Raw genomic sequence first — 16,099 nt, 5'->3', positions numbered from 1 at the left:
AAAGTCAAGATATGAGAGAAAAATTAATCACCAGCTGAAGCTGAGATCAAGTAGAACTATAAACAAAAGCGGTTTTCAGTCGCCTCATTGCAACAGTTAAAAACTGAAAACACATTTGTTGAGAATGTTGCTGTAAAAAGGGATCTTGTTGCTTGTTACCGGAAGCGTTTGGAGAAGTTTGGCGATTCTGGGACTGTGAGAGGAAAATATAAAAATATTTTAACCCCCCCACCCCCCTTTTTTAAAGAAGTTAAAAAAAACAAAAATATTGACAATTATTTAAAAAATACAATGGTATGACAAATTTGTTATTTTATTTACGATTAAAATCACAATTATTAATTTGCCTTTCAAATTAGGGTTCAAGAAATATTGGAATTCAACTAACATGTTTTATTTTAGTTGAATTTTTTAACATTTATTATATCATTGTATTGCTATTGTATTGTTATTTAATAGCTGTCAACTCAATACATTCTATTCTATGTTTCTTGTGCACTTTGTAGTTGCCCAGTCAGTCTATAATCCAAGGATCTATAGAGAGAAAAATTAGGGTGATGGCAAATTTCTCGTTTCTGTACTAAACAAAAAGACTGAGCCCCTTTAACAAACAAAGCAGCTAGCGGCTGAACGTCCTTACCGACGCCAGCTTGTCGAATCGGGCAAAGAGCTCATTGAGCGTCATGACCAGCTCCTGGGCTGTGCACTGGGACGCCAGGCTGGTGAAACCCTCAATATCTGCAAACAGAATACTGAAGCAGAGGAAAGACAAAGAGAAGCAGAGTTAAAAAAGCATTTTTATGAAGCGACACAACAACTTTTAGCTTGCAGTTGTAGTTTGTTATCTGCAGGGCCGCTGGCTTTGGCATGAGGTCTGACCTTAAAGTGGGCTCAAGGACTTCTGCGTGGCTGTAGTGTGTGTGTGAGCGTGGACTGTGTGTGCTCAGGGCTGTAATTGAATGTGTGCCGAAGCTCTCCATCTTTGGGGATTATCTTATCTTGGCTGCGGGTGATTAAGTATTCCCTCTCTAGTGTTAATTAGCCTCCACTCTGCCAAACCACTCTACCCTCCGAGCGCGCCGCACATGTGTGTGTGTGAGTCTGTGCGCGTCGACGAGCGACAGCCTCGGTGAAAATTTGGAGAATTTATTTATTTATTTATTTATTTATTTATTTATATTTTTTGAAACAAGCAAACAAATCTTACAGCGATTTTTATTTTTCACCGCGCCAGTCAGAAACAGCTCCTGCCAAGCTAGTGTAAATGAATACTTCTCAGGAAAAAATAAACCCGGCTTGCCCACCTGACATTGTCGTGTTTCTGGATGTAGATCTTATGAAACATCATGTTTTCCTTCTTGGCATTGATGTCAGCCTTCATCTCCATGGCAACGTGCCTTGGCAACACTGAAAGCAACAGACGTTCCTGGAAAACACACACACACACGCACACACACACAAAAATATAGAAAATGCAGATTGTGTCATTCACAACATCACTGTCTGAACACAGAATGTTAAGGCACGCTTCTGACTGTCTTCAGATTAAAAAGTGACTTTAATCTATCACTAAGATCCGTTAGAAGTTAAAGAATTTAATTTGTCTCTTTGTAGGTAAAATTTACTGCAACTTACAGAAAGGATCACACAATGTTAATGTATATAAATGTATTCAGATTTAGGATAAAATGTAAGAAGTTGTTATTTAGCGTTGGCTTACACGTTCAGGAGTTAACTGTAACATGAAATTTTAGAACAAAAAGATATGCTTTGTTGCTCCATTTTTATTTTTCATGAACAAAATAAAACAACAAACTTTGCAAAGTTTTTTATAAACTGGCAGCTTTGTTCATATTTGAACTTAGAAGAACTTTATTTTTGTAGCTTGTAGTTTTTTTTCCAGAGACTTGTATTTGGGTCAGAGTTTGAATTTTACTTAAAACATATAGTTCTACTTTTTTGTGAATGTCTCTCATAAAAACTAAATTAGATTAAAAATGGGTTCTTCTAAGAAAAATTTACATTTTCAAAAATGGATATTTTGAACAGCTCCTAAAAGTGAATGGCTTCTGAAAGATTTGGTTCTCTTCAAAGAGTCATAAGTCCCGTTGTTAGTTCAATGCTGGCGATTGGTTTATTAAAAAGTAAATAAAAAAAAACAGCCTTTGTTCAAGGAAACCTATTATGCAAAAGACATTTTTCAAGTTTTTGTGCTTCCTTTCAGGTCTCAAATGCATCTAAAAGCATTCCAAGTGCTTGCAAAATCACCCAGAAGTTTTTTGGCAGTACATTAATGTTTTTTGGTTTCTGAAAAATGACCCATTTCAAAAACCTCCTGATTGTTAAGTCACAATCGTCAGGCACTACGCCGTTACCTAGCAACCCAAGTGGAGTCCCAGCAGGTTTGGTCAACTGGTTTCACCGCTGTATGATCTGTACAATGGCTGCTGGAAACGACATGTTTTGTTGTTGATTTACCATCCAGAACCAATTTGCTCCTTCCTTGTTGGTTGTGCAGGAGGCTCAACGTCTGCTTTTCAAAGATTTATGTTGTATAATCTACTTTCAGCCATTTTGTGAGTGTAAACATTGAGGTAGAGGCGTGACCAGCAGCAAATTATTTGGATTTATAGAAAAAAGAAAATCTCATTATCTAAGAATGATTTTGAGCAAGGGCTGCACAGTGGCGCAGTTGGTAGAGCTGTTGCCGTGCAGCAAGAAGGTTCTGGGTTCGATTCCCGGCCCCGGTCTTTCTGCATGGAGTTTGCATGTTCTCCCTGTGCATGTGTGGGTTTTCTCCGGGTACTCCGGTTTCCTCCCACAGTCCAAAAAACATGACTGTTAGGTTAATTGGTCTGTCTAAAATTGCCCCTAGGTGTGTGTGTGTGTGCGCATGGTTGTGTGTCTCTGTGTTGCCCTGCGACAGACTGGCAACCTGTCCAGGATGTACCCTGCCTCTCGCCCGGAACGTTAGCTGGAGATAGGCACCCCTCCCGACCCCACTGAGGGACAAGGGTGTTCAGAAAATGGATGGATGGATTTTGAGCAAAAACACGTAATGAACATGTTCTGTTTCGCCCATAGCTCTGTCCAAAATTGTTCAAGGAAGCATAATAGGTCACCTTTAACACCTTCAGACAGCTGATTGGGTTTGGAGACAATTCGTCTGAAACTTTGAGGGCTGTTTTTCCTTATTTTCATGCATTTGACATAATTAAAAAGCTTAGACTGCACACTTTAGGAATCTGTAAATATCTCAAAATAAAAGGGAGACTTGTTCCTCGTTGTCACATTTGCTATTTTGATCTGAATTTGAAATCTTACTCAGTTCGAACTGAAAATGTGCTGAGAAAGACTGCGTCTCCATGGAGTCGTACCTGTTGCTGATTCTCCCTCTGCAGGTGGAGCCTGGCCTGGATGTAGCCTCTGGTCTCCTGAAACGCTTGTCTCTGGGAAACCTCAGCCGGGTAGTGGGTGCAGATGCCGATGATGTTGGTGCACAGGAAGATAAGGACATTGGCACTCACCTGGAGAGAGCAGAACATTTATTTACGAGTTATTTATTGTTTCCAGGAACATATAGTTTATAGCCTTTTAAAGAAGCTTTAAATTAGCAGTGGAGATAGGATTTTACTGATTCTTATTTTATACTAGAACATGATCTCATGAGGTTTGATACGCTCTGCTTTTGAGATTTTATTATTAACAGGTTTCACGTTATTCAATAGATGATACATTTCCTGTATTTGTTTCGTCTTTCTCCCTAAAACTGTCCAACTGTTTTTGGATTATTAGCTCTGCAGAACCAAACCATGCAAAGAGAGATGCTTTAAAGCTGTCTTCAGTCTGCGCAGGAAGTCAGCAGTCACATCCTGTAAGATCCGATTATGATTTGATCAAATGTAATCAGACACATCTGTCAGCCTGTGCAGCCTGCAATAACTGTTAAAATGGGCTAACTAATTATGGTGCCCTTTAGTTTGTCTGATCATCATGACATTTATCCTTCTTATTAACCAAATATATCACTTGAAAAAGTATTTACATTTCCCCATTTGCTGTGCCTATTAAACATTAAATTACATCAAAGTTGATTGCAGTTCAGGACTAAAATTGCAAAAATACACAACAGTAAAACTGGTGGGAGGTTGAGAAGATTAAAATACTTAAAAGAGGTGTCAAATATGTTTGTTTTTTTTTCAGTGAGATGCCAAATACAGTCATAAGTGCCAGTTCTCACACTCCTTGTATCAGCTTGAAAGCTAAATTTCACACTTCTTTGTTGCCAAAAACAATGTTTGTGCTCACGTAAGGATGTTTTTTTTATTGAAAGGTATGCACATTTACGGCAGATTGTTTTTGTCTGATCGGCTTTCATCAAGAATAAATAAATTAAAAAAACAGACAGCATTTGATTAATTTGCTTCCCCATTTCATAATTCAGTTCTTTATTTAGCCAGGAAGGTTTCACTGAAATACAATCCCTGGAAGTCTGCATGCAAACGGTGTCTGAACCAGGTTATCCGGATTTCTGTGCACACATGCAAATGAGTAATGCAGAAGATTAATACAGTACAAATTCAGCCGTAAAAAAATCTAAGTTTGCTTTCTCAATTGCTTTAACATCTAAGCCAGAACACTTTAGAGGATTATATGGACATTCAGATCAGACTCATAAAATACAGATTATTCCCTTCCAACTTTCACTGTGTGTTTAGATTAGATCACTTGTGTCAAACTTGAGAGGCCCGTGGGCCAAATCCAGACCACCATATTTTTTTATATGCCCCTCTATTCTTGACTAAACACTAATTTTGTTTAAATATTGTTTTCAATCAAATCACTGCAGTTTTTATCTGTTTGTTGCCAAACTGTATAAATCAGTCCCTCCAGTTTCTTGATAATTATCGTGGAAATTCAACAAATCCTCACACTTTTTTGCACTATTACATAATTGGGAGTCAACAATTGTCAAAGACGTTCTTAATTGTACTGAACAGCAGCCTCAGCATTAACTGATGTCAGTTTGTAGTCCATGATCTACACAGTAAGTAATAAAAAGTTGCATTAACATTATAAATAAACACAAATATTTAAGTGTTTTGGCACCAAAAACACTTTAATTTTTATTGCCGAAATTCACAAGAAATATCACGAAATCCTGCAGGGACTGAGAAGATGTTCAACAATGTTATTTAATTTCAAGATTTCATTGATAATTTGTGAACAGAATTTTTTAGTAACACATTCTGGCAGAACCGGCCCTTTAAGAGCATTCATGATCTTGATTTGGCCCAAAACAAATATTAGTTTGACAACATTGGACCAGATGTTCTCCTCAAACTCTTTTCTCATGTTTCTGCAGCATCTAACTACTTTTCTCCCAGGTTTCCATTTAGTTAGCTCCATCCATCTTCTAATTAAGCTTCCCTGTCCCACCTGAAGAACAAAATTCCCACAGCATGATTCACTCTCCACCATGTATTTCTATGTTCAGAGTGATACAGATTGTTAGTTTTGATCCTTTTGTAGATGTTTCCACATAGAGTAAATATCTCAATTTGGAATTTTCTTCTCTTACGTTTGCTTTATTCCGTGCCTGGATTGTAGTCATAAAGACTTTTCTCCCCTTAATAGATTTCATAACTTTTGAAGGCGACTAAACAGTTTTATTCAGGGGTTACTGACAGAGTTAACAAATATTTTTCCTTCTACTAATTTACTGTTCAATTACATTTAATCTGAACAAATTACATTACAGTTTGATAATTGTTTTGTAATAATAGCATTCTATAACTGTAAAATCTTTCACATACAAAATATTTTAGTAATTTTTTTTAATTCAAACACACGGAATATAAACTACTATGCTAGATATACCTTTAAATTTTCTCAGATCACATGAGGGAATATTTACAACATCCTTTTCTTGCATCTTTTTTTTGTTAATGTCTAAATCTCTCGGTGAAACTGGGCCTGTTTTCCATGCTGCGGTCTGTCCAGAAGCGCCTGCATTTTTTTTTTTTTTATGAGACAATGTGATAACCTCCAGCGCATAATAAAAACTTTCAGTCTGCATCGTGGGAACAGCTGCCGACCCCACATTGGGCCACTTCCTTGAAAAGATGAGCTCTTGTTTCCACGCTGTACGTGACGCTCGTCACTGCGGAGGCCGCATGTGGACACGCAGAGACTCCGGAAGAGGAATATGACCCGAATTAAACTCCAACAGGAGCAAAGACGAGGCTTACAACCACGAGGTCCTCTAATGTTTGACACTCCTTTGGACTTTGTGCTTCTGCTTCTTCTAGCAGCTCCTGTAAGCTAAATGTGTCACAGTGCCATCTACTGGTCGAAAAGGGGAATACACAAAGGTAGAGATACTTCATAGTGGAGACAACTGGAGCCGTAAAAGGTAAGACGCAACATATAAACACAATGATGTACAGATAAAACAGCTAGCTGACACTACAAAGACAGTTTACGTTTACGTTATTACCCCATAAAGCTAAAACTTAAACTTTAAAGTTACTATTAAGACTTTCCGTATCTCTAGAAATGGCTTGAGAACGTCATGGTCAGACTTTTCTGTTTGTTTTGTTATGTTTGCTGTGAAATGTTATTTGATAAACATAAAATCTACACTCCCTTGTATGTCTCTGATGACATCACAAAAGGCACAGCTGATCAGAAACGTTTCTAGCTCTTGTTTTGACCTGCAGCACAGCCTGTTCCATCAACATCCAGTCATCCAGGCCAGAGGAATTAAGAAAGGCTGAGAAAAATACCACTGTTCAGCAGTTCAAAACGCTGGATTTAACTCATTTTAGTTCCAACTTATCAATTCAATAAATAGCTACTAAAATAAATAAATAATTTCATCATCTTTTATAAAGAGACACTATTTTATTTATATATTTTTTAGCTCTAAAATACAGAAAAAAATTAATATTTTTGCAAAAAGAGTTGCATACATTTCCCTCTTGTACTAAATGTTAATATTTATGGAAAATTATGTTTAAAAATCACAAGTGGTTAAAATAAATTGATCTAGAAGATATTATTAATACTTTTAAAAACTATAAAACTGCAAAAACCTGCAATTATTACAAGATCCATTTTCAAAAACACTAGTAGATTCTTTGGCATGTATAGTGTTAACATTAACATTTTACAACATATTAGGAGTCATTAACAACAACAGTGGATGGTCCAAAGAGCCAAATAAAATACATCAAGGTTTTTGGTTGTAATGTGACAAAATATGAAAACGTTTAAATTATGCAAACACTCTTGCAAAGCACTTTACAAATACAGCATTTATGCAAAATCCTATTCATAAAACCTCAGTGTTCAGCTTTATAACTAAACTTTGCATAAACATGAGAAAAGGTAACTCAACCAGGTCACATCAAATAAAGAAATCATTATCTGTTGTGGAATAAAACATGTGTCATCTGTTTCTGAACGTTTTTTCACACAACCAATTAGATCATATTACTCTTTTTAATTTTAAAGGAATGACTAAATATGGATTGTAAAGTTATATTTGCTTCAGGTTATTAAATTCACTTTGGAAATCTTTAAGATGTGAATATTCTGCTGCTCTGTTTTATTCTCTTCCACAGACATTAAGAACAAAGGTAAAAGCAAAAGAGATAAAGATATCGAATCAAACAACAAATGCTTAAAGGAGCCTGGATGTAAACAGTTTGGGTTTATTCCGCTGAGGTTCCTAGAAACTTCTGAGAATAGAGTAAGTGTGGAACAGAAACAAAAATAGAAACAGGTGGGTAATGCATTAACAAGTTTACAAAGAAAGTCAACAAAAAGTGGATTATAAAATAAAAGATCTGCAGCATAATGGACAAGTCAGATAAAACTGAAGAACGACAGCTGTCAGAGGTAGGAAAAGGAAATAAGACGTACTAAGAGAAGCGGGTAGAGGAAGGAAAAACACAATGTAAGGATGACAGGGGTAGGAAGAGTGTTAGTGAGAGGGGTGAGGGGAGCAGATATGGGCCACAGCGACATTAGGCAGATGGCTCAGAGCGCTCAGCACTGTTTACTTTACCCTTACTGTTCAAGCAAAACCAGCCGCGGCGCTAAAGTGAAACCTGCAGCGCCGCGCCTGCTTCCAGGTGGACGTGGGAACGCGAGGACGGTCAAGCGGAGGCCTCCGCGTGCAGAAAGGGTTTGTTATTATTTCCATATGCAAATGTCTGCAGCGACAGTAAGCATACATCAGCAGAGGTTCCCACGACGTTGGAGTCACACCCTGCGCACGAGCCTCAAAGTAATTGCTTGCTTTTCTTAAGAGGGCATGGACGAGTGGGTTTACAGAGCACACAGTCATGTCCTGTGTTTATGCAGCAGCACTCCACCTCTTCAGTGGCGTTTACCTGCTACCTGCACAGAGCACACCTGCTCACTTCAACAACACACTCATTAATCTTGACTCCTGTCCACCATTAAAACCCCTCCTCTGTGCTCTATGCTATTCACATCAAGATCACTTTGTGAGAATTAGAACAAATCGTGTATCAATTTTTTAATATATTTTCTTTCCTGTAATGAAAGCAGTTGTCGTTTTGCCGAGGTTTGAACCGGGAGGAAGCGGCCAACCGGCTGGTCTGTGGAGAGGCCCTAATCCCTGGATATCAAAATGGCCTTATGTAAGAGACGCTGTGGACTCCACTGGACAGGAGAAGCAGCAGCAATACTGGCTACTCTGCAGCATAGATTAAAGTGCATTTTGCCACAAAAAGCCTCTGCCAGCTTAGAGAGGATATGCCGGCGTAATCAATAAGCGATCTGCATGGCCGTATGGATGCATTGCAGAATTGATAATCAGCTCTTTTCATAGTCAGAACCGTAAAGATGTTTCACGGCACAACCAAACCAACAAACACAGTGTGTGTGTGTGTGTGTGTGTGTTATTTCTCATGTGTTTTTTTCCTGTCACTTTTCTTAGAATAATCTGAATATATTTATTTCTCCTAAACATTTACAGCTGTTTTATTTTGGAAATGTTTTTTTTTTTTCCTGAATATGCTTGTTGTTTGTGATTACACACCTCACGTCTCACTTTTTCCAGGACTTTATCTTGGATTGTTTCTAATCCCAGTTTACATTAATAAAAGTTTTTTTTGTTTGTTTGTTTTTTTTTTAACTCTCCTACCTGCCAAATAGCATTTGAATGTTTCTACTACAAGTTTTGGCTTCTTAAACTTGAAGAAGTTTAAGAAGCTTCTTAAACTTGAAGTTCTTTCATGTTCTTTCAGCCATGCAAATGTACTGTATTTTCCAGATTATAATTCACAATCTTTACATAATTTGGCTGATCCGGTAATTTATATATGTTTTTTTCCCCTTTATGACATTTTTTTTGACTGATGCAACTTATAGTGAGGAGAATACATTATTTTCCTCCTTTTTGTGTTTGTCACATGTATTTCAGATCACCCAGCAGGTTTTACTATCAAAGGCAACATGAGTAAAAATAAAATCCAGTTTTTAAATTCTACCATTTATTCACTGAAAGAAAAGTTATTCAAACAAACATAATCCTTTGTGATCAGGTGACATCTTTTATGGGTATTTGAGCATTAGCAGCTTGTTTAAGATCTCTCACATTTTATTTTGAACTTTGACTAGGCCACTCTAAAATGGTGGTGAACCCGGTAGTGCGCTTTGGATTAGCTTAACGTCAGAAACGGATCGCCAGTTTGATCAATTATGGCAATTATGGACAAAAATAAAGCTTTTGAGTCTAATTTTCCACAGTATTATTAAGGTGATCACTGTAGTTTTGACTTTGATCGGTGATAAAATGATACATGAATGAATGAAGCTATGAATTTTAACTCCAACTTCATAGCAAGACATAACAAGAGCCACTCTGGAGACCAGTACCCTTGTGAATTCAAATATTAGCTCCTACTTTTCCAGTTCCCACAGCAAAACATCCAACATGATGAAAATACAACTCAAACTCAGAATTAGAAAAAATACTTACTTCATTTGTGAATTGTACATGTTTTCCTTTCTTTTCTTTTCAGTAACTTGAAGCTTTCATCGCCTTCTACTCCTAAATCTGTGCTGGTGAAGCGAAAATATCAGAGCAGTGCAAGCAGGTGAAAATGACAAAGAGCTAATGGAATATTCCAGTAATATATTTATAATTTTTCTCCCCCATTTGTGATTAATTTAACACAGCGCTCATATATTTCATCAGCCAGTTCACAATCCTGACAGTGAGTCTATAAACATGGACTTTTAAGGCCATCGGCCCCTTTTCAGACCAGGGGAGTGAGTGGGAGAGCTGGGCCAAATTAAATGTTCAGCTCTTTCTAAGGAGACAAAGAACCCTAATGTGCTGCATCAGAATCCCATTATTTACTGCAGCTATAATCAATATTTTCACATCACGAACGGGTCACAGTCACGGAAGGAATGACAAACCCACCGCTACTTTCCATGACTGATGCTACCATCACAGCTATCGAGTGGTTTCTGCCTTAGTGGTTCTGTTTTCTGAGTTTTATGTCGCAGTGTTTAACAAATACGTTAGATTTCCAACCTGATACTAATGGCAGGTATTTCCCTGAAAACCCAATAACTTTAAAGTGCTTTTAAGTCTGCTGCCCGAAAGCAGGATGTGAATGACTGTTGGTAATCTTGACCCAGTTTCATCTCAATTTTCATCTAAAATGATGCAATCTCAAAGCAATAACCGCTTAACCGTGTGTTAGCAATGTGCAGCAGAAGGTCACGTGTCCCCTCCTTTCATCCCGCCACCTCTCAATCATATGCAGCCCAACAGGTGTCAGAAGGAGAAAAAGAGGTCAAAAAAACTGTTACCTGGTTCAGGAAACAGTTCAGGGATTTTCAAACTGTTCCTTAGTTTAGTTACTTATTCTGCCTGAGGAAAGAAAACACATCAATGACTGACAACACTGCAAAAACACAAAGCATTTTAGGTCTATTGATAGTGAAACAACTTGAAGTAAAACAAAACTAGCTTACGAATAACTTTTGACCAAGATTGTTTTAAGTAAACAACGCCTTAATACTGATTTAAAAGGTGGCAGATTATTTCATTTATACCTTGGGAAAAGTTAAACAATTTGTAGCAAAACTAGTTTTTAAAATAAATATCAATGATTTATTTGCTTAAAAACTTCCTATATCTTGCTCAAAAGTGGCTTCACAAAAGTTAGTTGTGTTTTACTTCAAGTGCACCAAGATATTTGCACAACTAGACCTAAAATACTTTGTAAGATTGTTTGCTTTTGCAGTGAAACGTTTCCATTTCTTGTGCTTTATCGGAAAAATGTAATTAATGAAAATATGGAAAACAAAGAAGGTTGTTCTGCTGAAGTCTGACGTTTTTTCACTAAGCCCAAAATCCAAAATGGCTGCCAATAGCTGAGTTATTAAACTGTTTCTTTGCACTTCCAGCTTGTACCATTACAGAAACAACATCTTTTTTATGGATATTTTCCTTTAGTATTTGACATTCAAACAACTGGAAAGTCCTTCAGGTTTTCTCTCTTGTTGCTATTGGCTTAACCAAGTTCTGATTGAGAAAACTTTGTAAAAAGAAGATAAAAAATCTCTAAATCAACAGAAGCAAGCTATTTTCTAACCTTACATTAAATGTCTGATTTACCTTTATTTTTACTTCATCCAATTTATTTTTTTTACCCTGCACAGCCCAGAATACGGGAAATCCTTAAGTGCTGTCTTAGAGGACTTTATTTGCGCCTTCACATTGCCCAGAAATGAAGAATAAACAATATCTTTAAGGCCTAATTTAGTACATTCACAGGTTGCATGCTTGCTAATAAATAAACCTAAAACAGGAAGAAGGAAGAAACAAGTACTGCTCTAAATTTTAAACAAATATTAGCCTTAAATTACTCAGTAAACCCTCAATAAAAAAAAACACATTTCGAATCCAGGAAATATCAGAGGCATCTTCGGCATGACAGACATCGACACGACGATGACTCTAATACGCCGATGGTACTGAAGCGTCGCTCCGGCTTCGTTTGTTTGCCAGAGCTTCTTTCTCTGCCTTGTGAAAGGTTCTGCTTGGTGTTGGCCTCAAACTAACACCCACAGAGGCTGTGAATTATCAGAGATGCCAGTCCAGCTTTCACTTAGCAACTCTCACCCACATTCCTCAGTCTCCCTCCAAAGAGCCAGAATCCCCTCCTCAGGTTCAGTGAGGAGCGACCGGCTGAACGAGGGAGGAGGAGAAATGGAGCCAATTAAAACCAAAACAGTCAGATTGGTTCGTTTTGTTTTGACTTCCTGGATGCCTATTTATGTTTCATCAATACAGAATGCTAAATGAACAAATCCCTTTATTTTCCTGCTTCTGCTCTTTGAAAGTATAAATTTATTGGACAATTCTGAACCATTTTGCTTGTTAATATGTGTATTTATTGAATTGATCTATTCAGTAGATCATCACCAACCTGCAACCAGCGCAGCTAACGCTGCAACAAACTCAGCGAGGGTTAAATCTGAAGAATGATTTTTATACCGAAAACATAAAAACACACTTTTTCATGTTAAAATGGTTTTAACAGCTATAGTTCAAAGTTCATCCATCTTATATAAACTCACTGAGATTTCTGAAAATGCAGCAACTTGTCTGTCAAAAACTAAAAAGCGTTTTTGTCATGGAGATTTTAGTGTTTTTCATGTTCAGCCTTGTCACAGTGGTTTGTATTCTGTTTAGACTGAAAGCACTTTATAAAAGTATTACTATTATTATTTCGAAATGGATTATAAATACACTGAAAAACATTTGAGAAGAGTCAATTCTTCCAAACGTCTTTTAAGAGTCACTCCTGTATGTTGGCCTTTATACAATAATAACCTTTATTAAACCAGGTTTGAGATAAAAAAAAAATCTCTTTTACAAGCCAGATCTTCACTTCAGAGTGCGTGTAATTATTTCTACACTCTTTCATTTGTTCATTTTTTCCCTATGAGCTCAGTGTCACTTTCAGCCTTTCTCACAGGGAATATGTGTGTGCTTGGTGCCAGGCAGTTGCTGGGTTTGTGTACTCAGACTGAGCGTCATGTCTACACACAGCTTGCACTGCCCTTATCTAAAATGACCAGAACCCAGAGCACAGATAAAGAGTCAAACCCCTCCTTCTTTTCCTGCTCATCCGACTCTGCCGGGCGGTTTTCGCACCGTCCGTCTGGAGCAGAGCGTCAGCTGACCCCGATGCCGCACAGGCAGACGTTTGTGTTTCACGGTGCATAAAGCACCATCAAAGTAGCAGAAAAGAAGAAATATTTTGGAGACGAACCACCTGTGGAGCAAATCTGTCATGAACCGCAGAGGAAGGTTTCTCAGGAAACTAGTTTCCAGGATGTTTCCAAGAGGGAATAAATTTCAGTGACAGGAGCTATTCTTAGTCTTTGTCTTGTTCTTAGTCTCCAGGTTCTGTCAACATTGTGACGGACATGAAGAAGTGTCATTTAAACAGAGAGAGATCCATTCTGCTTGATTTTACCTCTTATTCCTACAACACATTTTTAACTACAGTCATACTGTAAAAGTGCTGATCCTGCTGTTTCTTTTAAAAACAAACAGCATAATGTGTCTGTGTTTGATTGAGTAAAACAAAAGCTTCAACATCCAGGCCTCAGCAGACACGATGAATCAGAAAGCCAGAGTCTCTTGTTGGTCAAAACATGCTGCAGTTGAACAGTGACTCATACAAGACGTTTATATTATCGTATAGGAGAAATAATATCTTCTAATGCATTGTATGGTGGTGGTATTCAACTCTAGACATCAAGAGACGTCAATCTACAAGTTTTAGATAATGTCCTAATTCAGCACAATTGATTTTAATGTTAAGATATCAAAATATTCATATTGCATGAATATCATTTAATGAAACACTGCCACAAATCTTTCCAGGAACACATTTCTCTAACATAAAACTAAAATAACTTGTCAAGAAGAAGTCTTTTTTATTATTATGAAGATGCTGTATGACTTTGTGGGAGTAAATGATGAACAACCACACCAGTATGAACCTGAACTGATGTTTAAAATCAAAGTGAAAACTCTTCAGATTTACACTGTCATGGCCGACAAGCCGAGGAGCATATCAGCCAGGTCGGCTCATGAAAAATGCTGAAAACACACTCGTTCTTTCACCTGATGTTAGCTTAAAAACACTTAGCACAACACTCAGGAAGAATGCGGCAGATGTCACAGTCGGACAGCGAGGGGGTTGTCCCATCAGACCGTCAGTTCCCGAAACCTCATTAAATCAAACGCAGCAGGGTCAGTGCGACCCTGCTGGGCCGAGCACAGGACCTTGTCTCTTCAGACCACAGGAGGATTAGACAACACTTAACATTCTTCTGCAGAACCTGATGAAATGCACTGGAGGAATTTAAGCATCTAAATCAGAAGGGCAGGAAAATGATAAAACTGTCAGGACTGTGGCTCCAAAGGACAGGATTTGGAATAGAGACGGTCAGAAAGGTCAGTTTTTCTAAGTCCAAGGGAAAATTTTGATTTTTCAGCGGAAATTTCTAGTTAAGTCTCAAGTTTCTGAAGACAGAAATTAACATTCTGTCCTCTGAGGTATACAGGCTATCAAATCTATATCATATGAATTAACATTTTCCTTAAATTTACTTTACTGATTGAACATTTATCATTTGAATACTATAAATTGTAAAACATAATATTCACCAACTAAACTTTTTAAAGGAAATACAGCAAAAATTCTGAAAAAAACAACAACAAAAAAAACCAAACAGGAAGTGGTTTTCGTTTGAAGGTTTGTGGAGTCAGTAGTTTAACATCCAGATGTTCAAGTTAAGTTAATTTTATTTCTTTCGGAAATGACCAGAAGTCTTTTCGAGCAGAGTTCACTTTCAGAGAGTTGAGATAAGCCATTAATAGCTCTCAAAGTTCCCAAACGTCCCTGGTTAACAAATCAAACGCACCTCTGTCAGAGCTCTGGTCTCTGGCTTACGTTGTGTAAATGTTGCTTAATGGCAGCAATAAATTTAAAACCATATTTAGAGGCTTGCAGTAACTTTTTTTAATGGCAAATACTTTCCAGAAACATTACAGAGAGCACATACATACCATGCATAACATTACCATGACATCTGTATGGCAAGTCAGAGGGGACAACATCGATCATTTGCTCAAAGAATCTGGAGTTACTGCCATACTTTTATCCTAAAACACATGAAATTTAAAGTATTACAGCAAATTTAGTCAGAGTTACAGACCGCCAAAGGGCTTCAGTAGAAAATCAGGCCTGGTGAAAGAGACTGGCTCTTAATTAGTTTCTTCAGGAACAAAAATTTAGTTTCCCGCAGTCAAAGATCTGTCACATCATTACGTCAGTGAAAACATCTCTTCCAGTGAAATGTTGCTCCTCCCTATGTTTAATTTAATTTCCTGTGGAGGATTACTGATCAGGATGACAACATCACAGTATTTGATCCTTAATCCCTGCGAGTTAACATCACCAGATTAATTCAGTAATCTTGATTTAAACAACAGTTGATGGTTGTGAACACACCTTAGAAACCCGACTGGTTGTTCTCACAATTTCGATATTAAAAAGTCAAAAATGAAATTAGAGATAAATGAAAGTAGGGATTGCAAGCTTAGATCTGTTTAGTGCATTAATCTATGCTAACAATATAATGAGCAATATTAAACCAAACAACTGAGACCAATAAACCTTTTTATGTTGATGCTGACCTGATTTTTTATTAAAGTTGGAGCTTTGAGATTTTGCTGATGCTATTCTGAATTATGGAGAGTGAAAGAGACAGAGAATACTTAACATTTTAACTGATTATTGGTGCCTTTAGCCAGCCTCCAGAAAAGACTAAGTTCTGAATTAGCACCGATTTATAGATTTTGGTGGTGAAAAATGGAGCTAGTTTTGCATCAGTTTGAAAGAAGAAAAAAAAAAACACCAACAAAGAATAAATAAGATTCAAAATATTACAACATTGTTATAATAAATCTGTTAAACAAATACAAATCCAAGCTATTTCACTTGATTGTGAAGGACAC

General features: G+C 37.3%; 1 protein-coding gene across 1 annotated transcript in view; it reads right to left on the bottom strand.

The window, feature by feature from the left end:
• The window catches only part of LOC103147813 (adenylate cyclase type 6-like), a 51,312-nt gene that overhangs the window by 14,814 nt on the left and 20,399 nt on the right, over positions 1–16,099 (bottom strand). Inside the window, exons 4-6 of the mRNA XM_016678791.1 lie at positions 3,378–3,527; positions 1,305–1,426; positions 641–752 (exon numbers count right to left, since the gene is read on the bottom strand). Coding sequence (XP_016534277.1) covers positions 641–752; positions 1,305–1,426; positions 3,378–3,527 — 384 coding nt within the window. The remainder of the gene's footprint in view (positions 1–640; positions 753–1,304; positions 1,427–3,377; positions 3,528–16,099) is intronic.

Source organism: Poecilia formosa, unplaced genomic scaffold (genome assembly GCF_000485575.1).
Source record: "Poecilia formosa unplaced genomic scaffold, Poecilia_formosa-5.1.2 Scaffold190, whole genome shotgun sequence".
NCBI lineage: Eukaryota > Metazoa > Chordata > Actinopteri > Cyprinodontiformes > Poeciliidae > Poecilia > Poecilia formosa.
The sequence above is the reverse complement of the archived record's forward strand: the minus strand, read 5'-3'. Positions and strand labels throughout refer to the sequence as shown.